The 12,991-nt window shown below is 33.0% G+C and overlaps 6 protein-coding genes across 6 annotated transcripts; 3 read left to right on the forward strand and 3 right to left on the reverse strand.

Annotated features, from left to right (window-relative positions):
* Positions 1 to 648: 648 nt before the first annotated feature.
* Positions 649 to 4,424, forward strand: NAEGRDRAFT_69406 (uncharacterized protein; the record flags this gene model as incomplete). The annotated part of the gene is made up of 3 exons (XM_002675299.1): positions 649 to 1,531; positions 1,570 to 2,118; positions 2,161 to 4,424. 3 exons carry the CDS (start codon positions 649 to 651, stop codon positions 4,422 to 4,424), a joined length of 3,696 nt encoding a protein of 1,231 aa, XP_002675345.1.
* Positions 4,425 to 4,610: 186 nt separating this feature from the next.
* On the reverse strand, positions 4,611 to 5,147 carry NAEGRDRAFT_69407 (uncharacterized protein; the record flags this gene model as incomplete). The annotated part of the gene is made up of 1 exon (XM_002675396.1): positions 4,611 to 5,147. One exon carries the CDS (start codon positions 5,145 to 5,147, stop codon positions 4,611 to 4,613), a length of 537 nt encoding a protein of 178 aa, XP_002675442.1.
* Positions 5,148 to 5,762: 615 nt separating this feature from the next.
* On the forward strand, positions 5,763 to 7,607 carry NAEGRDRAFT_69408 (uncharacterized protein; the record flags this gene model as incomplete). Its single annotated transcript, XM_002675300.1, has 1 exon — positions 5,763 to 7,607. The coding sequence occupies one exon, from the start codon at positions 5,763 to 5,765 to the stop codon at positions 7,605 to 7,607; it is 1,845 nt and encodes a 614-aa protein (XP_002675346.1).
* On the reverse strand, positions 7,594 to 8,530 carry NAEGRDRAFT_80311 (uncharacterized protein; the record flags this gene model as incomplete). Its single annotated transcript, XM_002675397.1, has 2 exons — positions 7,594 to 7,949; positions 7,997 to 8,530. 2 exons carry the CDS (start codon positions 8,528 to 8,530, stop codon positions 7,896 to 7,898), a joined length of 588 nt encoding a protein of 195 aa, XP_002675443.1. The 3' UTR covers positions 7,594 to 7,895.
* Positions 8,531 to 9,223: 693 nt separating this feature from the next.
* NAEGRDRAFT_69410 (uncharacterized protein) lies at positions 9,224 to 9,943 on the forward strand (the record flags this gene model as incomplete). The annotated part of the gene is made up of 1 exon (XM_002675301.1): positions 9,224 to 9,943. One exon carries the CDS (start codon positions 9,224 to 9,226, stop codon positions 9,941 to 9,943), a length of 720 nt encoding a protein of 239 aa, XP_002675347.1.
* A 382-nt stretch (positions 9,944 to 10,325) lies between these two features.
* Positions 10,326 to 12,719, reverse strand: NAEGRDRAFT_80312 (abc transporter). The gene is made up of 3 exons (XM_002675398.1): positions 12,135 to 12,719; positions 11,773 to 12,090; positions 10,326 to 11,727 (listed from the first exon to the last, which is right to left on the reverse strand). The coding sequence occupies exons 1-3, from the start codon at positions 12,443 to 12,445 to the stop codon at positions 10,368 to 10,370; spliced, it is 1,989 nt and encodes a 662-aa protein (XP_002675444.1). The 5' UTR covers positions 12,446 to 12,719; the 3' UTR covers positions 10,326 to 10,367.
* Between the last annotated feature and the right edge of the window lie 272 nt (positions 12,720 to 12,991).

Genomic DNA, 12,991 nt, shown 5'->3' on the forward strand with positions numbered 1-12,991 from the left:
TCTTATTTCCCATATATTAGCAGAATTAATTATTAAGGAAAATTTTAAAAAACATTCTTTTAAAATTAAACAAAAATGTTGCACGCTTTCCACAAGCCTCTGCAAGTAAACAGAAATGGAACACAAATATTCCTATTGTTGTGTACAAAAAAGAAGCCGATAGCAACAAGAACGTTCGCGAATACTTTTATATTGTCCTCGTCGGTTCCTTCTAAAGAGTTGTTGTGGAACAAGAACATTTCCATTGATGATAAAATTAAATTCTACAGAACATTTAAAACAAATAATCATGATTTATTGGAAATGATTGACATTTGCTTGCTGGTGGCAAATTGTTGTTCCATGATGAAGAGTGAGAAGGAATTTAAAGAGTGTTTATTGGATTTAAAAAGTTATTGTTCACAATTAAGCGATCAAACAGAAAAAAAAGTGAATGAAAAATCATGGAATTTTATAATTCAACATTTTTGTAAAGAACAAACATTTCATTCCTATGCCATTTATCTATTTAAAAGAGTTATGCAAGAGAAACAATTAGCATGTCCCAATTTATTTACATTAACTGCCATACTTAAAGTTTGCTCTGTAGGTAATACCCAAGTTGAATTTTGTGAACAAATTGTTAATGAATTAGAGCAACATGGCGCAATGAATGTATTTTTATACACTCACTTTATTAATAATTGTATTTGGAATGATGATTTGGAAAGAGCATTAGCAATTGTGTTGAATATGAAAGGCAAAGATATTGAACCAAACTATGCAATTTATATCCCACTTTTAAAAGCAGCCACTGTTAAGAAAAACATTCAAGTTGGAATGACACTTTACCAACTTGTAAAAAAGAGTAATTTAGCAAGTCCTCAATTATCAACGACAATTATATCATTTGCATTGAAATTAAGAAAACCAGAGTTGGTAATAGAAGAAATTGAATTAGTGAAACAACAAAAATGGATGACAATCATAACATGGAATAGTTTAATTCAAGCATATATTCAAGAGAACAATATTAAGAAAGCGATTGATGTTATTCATGAAATGAAAGATAATGGTATTTGTCCAGATTCGGCAACTTTTAACATTCTCATAACAGCTTGTGCTAATACCAAGTTATTTGCAGAAGGAAAGTTGATTCACAAAATTACAACTAACACTTTGAAAGATAATTGCTCTGTTGAACTATTGACATCCATTATTAATTTTTATACAAAATGTGGACATCCAGAGATTGCAATCAACGAATGTGAAAAGATGAAATCAAAGGGATTAATGAATGTTGTTTCTTTTACATGTCTAGTTGAAGCATACATTCAAATAAATGAAATACAAAAAGCCATCGACACAGTTACTGAAATGAAACAATTCAAGGTTACTCCAAACGCTACCACATTCTCCATTTTGCTTACCGCATGCGCTAAGTTGAAATTATATAAGGAGGGAATATTGATTCACAAAATTGCAAATAATACTTTGAGAGATAATAGCTCTCTTAAACTTTTGACATCAATTATTAATTTTTACACAAAATGTGGACATCCAGATATTGCAATTAATGAATGTAAAAAGATATCAAAAAGTATTATGGATGGAATTGTTTAATTCAAGCATATATTCAAAATAAGGAAGTTCGACAGGCAATTGAAATAATCACAGAAATGCAAGATTATGGTGTTGAACCAAACTCTACCACTTTTAACATTTTACTCACAGCGTGTGCTGATTCAAAATTGTTTGAAGAAGGAAAGGCAATTCACAAACTTGCAACTGGCACCTTGAAAGATTACTCTTCTGAACTTTTAGCATCTATTGTCAACTTTTACACAAAATGTGGACATCCAGAAACAGCCATTAAGGAATGTGAACAATTGAAATCGAAAGGATTAATGAACAATATTGTTTGGAATTGTTTAATTCAAGCATATATTCAAAATAAGGAAGTTCGACAGGCAATTGAAGTAATCACAGAAATGCAAGATTATGGTATTGAACCAAACTCTACCACTTTTAACATTTTACTTAAAGCATGTGCTGATTCAAAATTATTTGAAGAAGGTAAATTACTGCATCAAGCATCTGGTCAAGTGCTCAATAATCCTACAATAGAGTTGAACAATAGTATAATTAATTTTTACACAAAATGCGGACATCCAATAATAGCTATTGATCAATTTGAAAAGATGAAAACCAAAGGATTTGAGGCAAATGTTATTACTTGGACGTGTTTAATTCAAGCACACGTTCAAAATAAGGAAGTTCGACAGGCAATTGAAGTAATCACAGAAATGCAAGATTACGGTATTGAACCAAACTCTACCACTTTTAACATTTTACTCACAGCGTGTGCTGATTCAAAATTATTTGAAGAAGGTAAATTGATTCACGAACAAGCAATAGAAAATGTTAAAGATTGCTCTACTGAACTTTTGACATCAATTATTAATTTTTACACAAAATGTGGACATCCAGAAACTGCCATAAAGGAATGTGAAAAATTGAAATTGAAGGGATTAATGAACAATGTTGCTGTTTGGAATTGTTTAATTCAAGCACATATTCAAAACAATGAGGTCCAAAAGGCAATTGAAATAATCACAGAAATGCAACAATTTGGATTGAACCCTGATTCTACAACCTATACTATTATACTTAAGGCATGTACTGATTCAAACTTGTTTGAAGAAGGGAAGTTTATTCATGAACAAGCAATAGAAAATGTTAAAGATTGCTCTACTGAACTTTTGACATCAATTATTAGTTTTTATACAAAATGTGGACATCCAGAGGTGTCAATTGGAGAATGTGAAAAATTACAATCGAAGGGATTAATGAACAACATTGCTGTTTGGAATTGTTTAATTCAAGCACATATTCAAAATAACGAAGTTCAAAAATCAATTAAAATAATCACAGAAATGCAAGATTATGGTATTGAACCAAACTCTACCACTTTTAACATTTTACTCACAGCGTGTGCTGATTCAAAATTATTTGAAGAAGGAAAGGCAATCCACAAACTTGCAACTGGCACCTTGAAAGATTACTCTGCTGAACTTTTAGCATCTATTGTCAACTTTTACACAAAATGTGGACATCCAGAGGTTTCAATTGAGGAATGTGAACAATTGAAATCAAAGGGATTAATGAACAATGTTGCTATTTGGAATTGTTTAATTCAAGCACATATTCAAAATACAACAAATACCCAAAACCCATCTACAATAGAATATGGACTGAACAAAGCAATGGTGGTTTTTAATGAGATGAAGGAACATATTGAACCCGATAAGATAACCTACCTCATATTGTTGGCTGGATGTGGAGAATATGTTGCGAGAAAGATGGGACTGGATATTATTGATGAACTCAAACTAAAAGGAATGGATGTTCATGAGGAGATAGTCAGTGTTATGATCTACTTTTATTCAAGAATTGCTTATCAATCAACTGCACAACAACTATTTGAAAAGCTTGTCGAAGAATCAGCCCAAAAACGTCTATCCATCATAACATATAATAACATGTTGTCATGTTACGCTCAACATGGAAAAGGAACACAAGCCATGAATTTATTTAATGAAATGGTTGATAAGAACGTTGAAATGAACGAGCAAACATTCACAATCATGCTGAACACATTTTCACATTGTGGAATGATTGATGAGGCGAATCAACTTTATGGAGAAATGAAGACAAAATACAACCATAATCCATCAGTAATTGTAGACTGTGTAATGGTTGATGTCTTTGCCCGTTCAGGAAGATTTCATGAGGCAGAAAAAATAATTAACGAAAGAATGAATTATTCTTTGTGGAGTGCTCTACTGGCAGGATGTAGAAAGTTCAATAATGTTGAGCTTGGTGAAAAGGTTTTTAAAATATTGCTTAGTATTGATGAAAAAAAAGCTCCACCATATATATTATTATCGAACATTTATACTTATTATGGGTTGAATGAAAAAGCTGACAATATAAGACAATTAATGATTGAAAATGGAATTAAAAAGATACCAGGAATTGTGTATCAGGAAGAAGATGGTAAATCATACCAATTTGTTTCTGGATCAAAAAAATATGAAAGATTTAAGGAAATTGAGAAAATGAGAGAGGAGATTTACAGAAAAATAATCCAAGCTGGTTTTGAGCCAGATACTAGATGGGTAACTAACTCAAAATTATTAACTGAAGAAGAAAAATTAGATTCACTTTGTAGACATGCTGAGAAGACAGCAACAGCTCATGCATTTGTTTTGAATCCAAAGAGAAAATCAATTATTTTAGCGGCAAATCTTCGTGTTTGCAATGATTGTCATACTGCCACAGAATTCATTTCAAAAGTGATGGATGTTGAAATAATTATTAGAGATGCAAATAGATATCACCATTTTAAAGATGGTAAATGTAGTTGTGACGGATATTGGTAAGGAGGATCAGATCTAGCATGACAATAGGTGCATAAATGAATCATGTTATTAAGACTGAACACTACAAACTATCGATGTTATTGGAATAGCATAACAGACAATTTTCAATATTGATATTGGCATCGTTTTTGGAACGAACATAATTAGTTTTTAGGAATGCGAAACTGAACTAGTTCAGAAATTACTTTAATCATCAAAGTAGCACATTTCTCCCTCTTTGAACTGGTCATATCCCAGAGAAACACAATATCCTTTTGAAGAATAATCTTTGAATGTCTCAACATCTTGAACATTATACACAGTCTTTTTACACTCCTTACAAAAACTTTCATTTGACCAAGTATCCTCTAACATGCTGAATTGTAATGGGCACTTGTAAATATATTCACAATTCTCAATAAAACTAATATTACTCAAACTTTTGTCTTCATCATTCCATGTTTCAGATGGAATTCTGAAATCATTACCATGAATCTTAATGTGAGCTTTTCTCCTTCTCAAAACATGCATCCAATTCTTAATGTTAAGTGCCTTTTCGAATCTTGGAAAATAGAAACAAACTAAAGGTTTCCAGATATGAGTTTGAACATAATGAAAATCTACACTTTCATCATTTACAGGCTTTTCAATTTTCTTTTCTCTCGGCTCTTGATTAAAAAGTATTTTCAAATGTGCAGAATTTGCTTGTGAAAAACCAACCAGCTCTCCCAATTGACAATACATGGCAATGTGAATAATTAATTCGCTAGGTATTTGGCTCCATAACGAAGGATTATTGTCGGAATCTGCTAGTTTTGTAGAGAGATTTGTGTCGGTAACATGAGACAATTTCAGTGTTAAATGTTTAATTGTAACAAAAGGAACAAGATTCAAAAGTTCATCTTGATTGTAGTGTGTTAGGAGAGTTATTCAGCAATTGCCCTCCCAATCACCTCAAGAACTTTAGCATTAATTCTCCCAAGATTCGTCTATGGGAATAGTGTTTGTTGTATCGAGTGCGGTTCAGAAAATTGTTCAATTGGGAATTGTTTTCTTTGCTCTGCCTGGTCTAGGCCATTCTCAATAATGGGAATTTCATATTTGCAATCATGCCACTTGCACATTAGATTTTCAAATGTTTAAGTTCTTTAATGAAATATCAAAAATTAAAAAAAAATGCATAAAAACAATTCACAAGGAAATGTTATGAATTTTGTATTGTATTTGGTTTTGGGATTGTTGATCGTGAGTTGTTGTGGTGTGCTTGGCAGTGATTGTCCAACATTCCGATCAAAGAATTACTTTCCCCGAATGTTGTATGAAAATGATGGAACAATTTTTAGTGATGAATATTTAACAATGAGGGATGGTGTAAAGATTGCCTGTGATTTGTATTTACCTTATAGAGCAGTGAATGAAAATCATAGATTACCAACTCTTTTGCATATTACTAGATATAATAGATCATTTAAAGTGAATTTTCCATTCAATTACTTGTTTGGAGAAAAGCTCAGTATTAGAGGCATTCCATTCAAGAAGTTTGTTGCCAGAGGATATGCTGTAGTTTCATGTGATACTAGAGGTACTGGTGCAAGTTTTGGAAGTCGTCCTTATGATTTTCATAGAGATGAAGTTCAAGATTTTGGAGAAATTATGGATTGGGTTGTAAAGCAAAAATTCAGTAATGGAAAGATTGTATCAACAGGTATTTCGTATGATGGAATGGTTAGTGATTTCTTAGTTTCATTGAATCACAAGAGTTTGGTTGCAGTTGCATCAGTTAGCTCTCCATTCGATCTCTATAGAGATATCATTTATCCTGGAGGTCTTTATCAAAAATCATTTATTGACCATTATTTGAAATTTACTCAACATGTCGAAAAGTTTGGAGTTGCACCACAAAGAGATAATATCTGTCCAGGATGTGAACCTGACTCTTTGAGAGAAATTTTGATGAATTGGTTCGCCAAATTTATTTTGGGAGGAGTGAAGGATGTTAATGGTGATGAAGAGACGAAGAAGAAAGCAATTGAATCCCATGCTTCCTCGTATGATGCTCTCGAAATTGTTCACCATCTTGAAGATGGTATTAATAAGGTCATTAAAACAAAGACATTTACCTATGAAATGGAAAAGGATGGGCCAGTGAGAGCTGTCCAAGATACCAAGAGAAGAATTCCAATGCTTGTATTAGGAGGTTTCTATGAAAGCCAAGTTCAAAACAGTGCTGTGAAGAGATTCAAGTCACTCTATCATGAGGAAAGCAAATTAATTCTTGGTCCTTACACCCATGGTTTTAGAAATATTGCTTCACCTTATTTGAAGGAAAAATTCCCATGTTTCAATGCCATGGAAGAAGTTATGAGATTCTTTGATCATCATTTGGGCTTGGATGAAAATACAGGCATTGAAGATGAAAGCCCAATTCATTACTATTCTGTTGGAGCTGAAAAATGGATTTCTACTGATAGTTGGCCACCAAAATCTATTGAAACTGTTTATCATTTCTCTGAAAACTCTAAATTAACTACTGAAAAGATGTCTGATCTTTCTTCTAGCCACATCTTGACCCTTAACTTGAAGGAAAGCACAGTCGTTTTATCCAAGTGGAATATGTTAACTCACTTGTTTGAGAAGTACCCTAGATATAGTGAAAAGCTCTCCTCTTCCTCATGGAACAATGGAAAATTAAACTTCCAATCAGAACCATTGAAAAGAGATATGGAAATTAGTGGAAATCCTTATATTGATGTGGAAATTACAGCAAATAACAAGGATGGCGTATTATTTGCCTACATTCAAGAAGTAGAAGCCAAAGGAGCTGTCAATCTTATTATGGATACTCAATTAAGACTCGTTCATAGAAAATTAACAGGAAAATCGAATACTGGAGTTATTGATGTTATTCCTTTCAATTCCTTCTACTTGGAAGATAGAGAATACTTGGAACCAAACAAGAGAACACATGTCAGAATGTACTTCCCAGCCTTGTCATACACTGTCAAAACTGGAAATTGCATTAAGGTTTCATTATTCACTTTTGATGATTTGAACTTTAAGATATTTGGTAATGCTTCTGATTTGTCAACCACGTTACAAGTTCACTCTGGATCTGTCTATTTACCGGTTGTTGGAGAAGAAATTGTGGAGGAATCAATCATTACTAATGAAGAGGAGCCACAAGAGGAAAAAGATGAATTATAAACTATTTAATGATGACTAATCGGAAGTGGAATGTGTTCTTTTGTGAAATGATCAATCTCTGCACAATACTTTTCTGGTTCAACAACAAAAATCTTAATGTGATCAATATCACCCTCAAAGCAACAAATCTTTACAGATTTCTTTTCCTTATAATTAGACCAAAATGCATAAACTGCCTTTGAAGGAACAATAAAATCTTCCTTGGCATACATGACCAAAATTGGAGTGTCTTCACCAAACACCTTTGTGGTTAAACTCAATTCACTCAAATATCCAACATAGAACTGTTCAGCCATATTGCTCACATGATAGTAAAAGTAAAATACACAATAAATAATAAATCTAATGATCATTCCAATAATTCCAATAGAATTCTTATCAGGAATAACTTTCTTCAATTTCTTATCATAGTTATATCCTGCCAAAACTGAAATAGCATCTGCATCTTCAGTATTTACACCAGGGAATGAATCAGAAATCAATCCTCTATATCCCTTTCTAACATTTATATAATCATTCTTATTAGAATCCAATAGAGCCATCATTCTAGCAACAAATAAACCTCCATTATTTGAAATTGCATGAACAATGAAAGAGCTTTCATTTTCCTTCTGATCCACTTCAATCATATCCAAAATTTTCTCTACTCCATTCAAAGATGCTTTTTTCGAAAATAATTCCCAAGAATCTGGAATATACGACAAGACATCATATCCCTTTCTGGTATAAATTGCAGTATACTTGGAGACGAATCTGAACTTGCTTCCATACCAACCAATCAACAAAACAAGTGGTGGAATATTCTTCGGATTCTCCGATCCAATATCATCATGCTCAAAAAATTGGAGCTTGTTTTTATTTCCGAACTTTTGTACCAAACGTTGAAGTGTTTCCCTGCTGTTGCTGTGATGATGTTGAGCCATTTTTTTTATTGTAGATTTTTTAATTGGGTTGTCCTGTTGTAATGCAAAGATATTAGAGAATCTCATTATCTCAATATTAATACGCACGCTAGCACATAAAATAATTCTCCCAATGGTACCGATTTACCAATCATGTTAAAAAGTGCGACAGTATAAAATCAATAACTTTCAATATTTTGTAAACTTTCCACCTTGTTCCATAAGCATTGATCATTTACTGTATTGTAAAAAATCAAAATAATTTTCAAATTTGATCAAAATAAACGAAGAGGAACCAGAAACCTTCCAATTCCATTCAATTTCAATTCTTAAAAAAATCAAAAAAACGAATTAAGGGATCAATTCTCCGCAAGCTTTGAATCATCAAATACTTATTTATTAAGGAAAAATTATGATTGCAATAATATGAGTCCAACAAATTCGATATACCAGCAGAAGTGGAGAGTCTCATCACAATTATGTATCATGATGATGATGATGGTAATTTTCTGTTGCACTAGATTGGAATATATTAAAGCCAATACTCCAATAATTCGATATTTAAATTTTGATACCTATTATACGATGGATTCAAATTCAACTCTTCAATATGGTTTCAAGGTTGGGAAAGATCAAGAGAATTTAAGAGTGGCTGAGGGTTGTGAAATACTGCTTTCCTTTCGCTCGTTAAATGAAGAATCGAATTTAATTAACATGTCTTTGAGTAGTCTTCCATCTGAATTGTTCAGCAAGTATTATCCATCTACTATGGCAGAAATTTATTCGATACAATTTGATGCCAGTAGCTTGCAATATCTCAATAACACCTCTATGGAATTCAAGCACCACTGCCCGAACGGAATTGCAAACGCAAGGTTAGGAACCTTATCTGCATATACATTTACAAATGATCGTTTTTTAGCCACCAGTGCGCAGCATGGACCTGTAGAAACAACCTTATTAAGATTTCCAATGATTTCATTAAGATTATTTGGTGATAGGCTGATTATTGGCATTCACTTGTCATTCATCTTGAGATCCACTGTATTGAATCAGCAGAAATATATCTATGGTCCAACAGAACTAGAATTTAACCTCCAACTTTATCACAAATTGGTTCTTAACATGCCATCCATTGCTTCAACAGTTGTGGGGACAGTTTTCACAGTTAAAGAAACAAAAAAGGAATCACAAGCGTTTACTCCAGAAGGCTACTCTACTCTCTTTTCACTTGGATTGGTTGGTGGAGAAACCTCAAAGGCAACATTGAGGTATACATTCAGTTCTCTGGTAATACTTGATGCTCTGGGATCATATGTAATGTTTAAACCAAGGTACTCTAATCAGCTATGGACATTTCTTAGATACTCTTCCTTATCCTGGAGAAAAAGTATTTCGTGTCAAAATGCCAGCCATTTCGACTGTGAGAATTAAAAACATTGCTGCAACCTATGGATCTTTCACAGTAAGGTTAAAGAGAATGAGTCCACCTACATCTTATTCGTATGAACAATCAGAGTTCATAACAGCCAATATTGCAACAGCAACCAATTTTGAAATTTTGAATCTTGACTATGTGGAAACAAATCTCTTCATTTCCCTTGATCCAAACACTCATTCATTTTTTGGATTCGATATTGAAGTGCAGAGAAATGTGGTTGGACAGTTTGCGTTTGTGGTTTTAGGGGTAATACCTATTTTGTTCACTTTGTTCATAAGTGTTGCAATTATTATTGTGCTTGTTACAATTAAGCGAAATTCTTCAACTTACCGTTATAAAGAAAGTGAACTCTTACAAAATAATGAAATGGACTCAATAAATAGAGATTTATAAATTAAAGGAAGTTTTGAGGGTTGTTTAGTGATGAATTGGACGAAGAACTGGTTCTTCAAGATCGAGAGACAATTCCCAATCGTGGAGTGGAATAAGGGCAGGACGGAGAGAAATAGTAACACAGGTAATATTTTCCTTTTGGCATTCAGAGTAAAGGTGAGCTTCAACGTCAGGAGAGACAGCACTTGTACATTCGTCCAAAATAGCGTAAGCTGGCTTATGGTACAATAATCTAGCAACTGCCAATCTTTGTTGTTCTCCCAATGAAAGAATATCATCCCAATTCTTTTCTTGATCCCAACCTTCTCTTTCGGCAATATAGGCAATTCTGACTCTTCTTAAAAATTCCTTAAGTTCATCATTAGAGAATTTCTTAGATTTTTCGCTATTAGCACCTTCTGGGTAAATAATTTGTTCTCTGAGAGTACCAAAAATGTTATATGGTTTTTGAGGAATATAGTAAATATCAGAGCATAAAGTATTATTGGCACCACCAGGTTTTTGAATCTTACCAGAATCAGCATACCACAATCCAGCTAAAACTCTGAAAATTGATGATTTACCAGTACCATTAGGACCAGTAATGAGGAGATTGTTTCTCTTTTCTGGGGTAGTCTTTAAAACCTCAAATGACAATGATTTAACGAGAGTGTGATTGTCTGGTGTTGATAAATGTACATCTTCAAATTTGATAATATCTCCTGAAACAATATGTTTGGCCTTCTTTTCAGCATCCATCTTTTCAATAGAATCAATGGTTTCCAAGAGGTGACAAATGTTAGCAGCATAACCTGATGTTTCAGATAAACGAGTATGCAAGTGAATAATTTCACCAACAGCTGTAAATTCGTGTGAAACGACAGCAGCCAAATATCTCAAAACTCTGGCCAATTCAGTTTGGTCAGAATGCTTCAACATACCAAAGAAAACTGGATACATGGCAATGAGCCAACTGACAGCTTGAGGTAAGTTGAATACAAAGAAGTCATTGAAGAAACCGAACAACCACTTGGATCTGATGAGCAATCTCTTGTGATTGAACAAATTCCAGAAAGCTTCATCAGAAACATTTCTTTCCAAAGCATCACCAGCATAGAAAGCAATGGATTCACCATTGGTAGCAGTTCTATAATGAGTATGTCTGAATTTACTTTCAAGATCTTGCAATCTTGAAGTAAGAGTACCAAATGGAGGTCTCAAAATAGCCATAGCAATGAATGAGAAGGTCATGTATCCCAAGATAACAAGAGGACCTCCAACACCAACAATATTAACGAATTGATAAGTATAAACAATAACGTCAGCAATTGGTTTGACCAAGTTGGCATACAAGCTACAAATACCATCACAGAACCTGTCAACATCTTGTGTAATGGTTTGATCACTATTGAGATTCAATATTATTGAAATAATTGTAGGAAAAACTTACGGATCATTGAGGCCAGTATTCAAATTGGCAGTCTTGTAGTACATCATATTACGCAAATACTTGCCATGAATATATTTTGTCAAGGAAATTCTCCATTCCAATTGAAGTTTGTTGATGAGGAATTTCAAACTTGGAGCCAAGAGTGACGAAGCAAATGAGAGTAATGTGGAATATCCAAGAATTGACATGAAACTTTTGAAATCAAAGTTCATTAAAGCACCTGATAATTCACCTGATAAACTACTCAACCAGTTACTAACAAATGTTCTCATAATGACAACGATTGTGACACCAATCAATTGTAAAAATTCTTTAGATCTTTTTTGGAAATTTAGAAATCACATTAAACTCAAATTACTTACTTGACAGAAGGAACAACGATAGAAATCAAAAGCTTCAATCTTTCTAAAAATTGCATATCAATATTTGCCTTGATTTTCTTTCCTCCTTCTTGATTGTCGATTTGTTTGGAAATACCCTTCTTGAATTTCCAATATTTAACCAAACCAACAAGACCAGCAACAGAAATAGCACCAGAGATTGATGCATACTTTAAGTTTCTCTTATTAAAAAAGTCTGTTTTACCAGTTACTGCTTGGAATAATTCGGCCAAGCCAAACATTGTATCTTTTAAAGCATCTCCGACACTTGGTTTACTTTGTACATTGACCATTTTAATACTAGTATTTTAAATTGATCCTATAATGTTGTTGTTATTATATAAATGATGGTTAAATCTATTACTACAAAAAACAAATTTCCTTCCAATACAATGGCCTAAAATTTGATGAAAATTATAAAACGTCGACAACAAGAGAAAAACTGTTATTTCTTCTTTCCTTCAGTGCTGATGTTGTTGTTATTGATGATGATGGTGCTGATGTTTTAAAATTCTCTTGGCAATGTAGACAGGCCTTGTCCGATATTAAACAAGAGAGAGATGCACTGGGAAATTTTTTTTAAAGAATGGAAATTTTCCTGTCTGTTGATTTTCTGTGCTTTGCCTGCGATGTTGGGAAAGAATACAGAGAAAGAAAAATTCTCCAAGATGACAAGGAGAATCTTTGCGGCAATAAAAGGGTGGTTATCTGAGCATTAGTTTACAATGTTGTGATTCTTAATATCAATGATAATTATTATTCTTACAGAATGATGATGGTAGAAGAATGGAAGAATAAGAAACAACAATTTGATTGGTAAAGGTATGTCAACATTGCCA

The sequence above is a fragment of the Naegleria gruberi genome, assembly GCF_000004985.1.
Source record: "Naegleria gruberi genomic scaffold NAEGRscaffold_34, whole genome shotgun sequence".
Classification (NCBI taxonomy): domain Eukaryota; phylum Heterolobosea; class Eutetramitea; order Acrasida; family Naegleriidae; genus Naegleria; species Naegleria gruberi.

Bases quoted from the DNA above. Each gene is read 5' to 3' on its own strand.
- NAEGRDRAFT_80312 (XM_002675398.1), bottom strand. From the start codon at position 12,445: ATGGTCAATGTACAAAGTAAACCAAGTGTCGGAGATGCTTTAAAAGAT. The intron at 12,091-12,134 runs GTAAGTAATTTG...TTTCCAAAAAAG, and splicing joins ATCGTTGTTCCTTCTGTCAA to ATCTAAAGAATTTTTACAAT. The intron at 11,728-11,772 runs GTAAGTTTTTCC...GAATCTCAATAG, and splicing joins AATACTGGCCTCAATGATCC to TGATCAAACCATTACACAAG.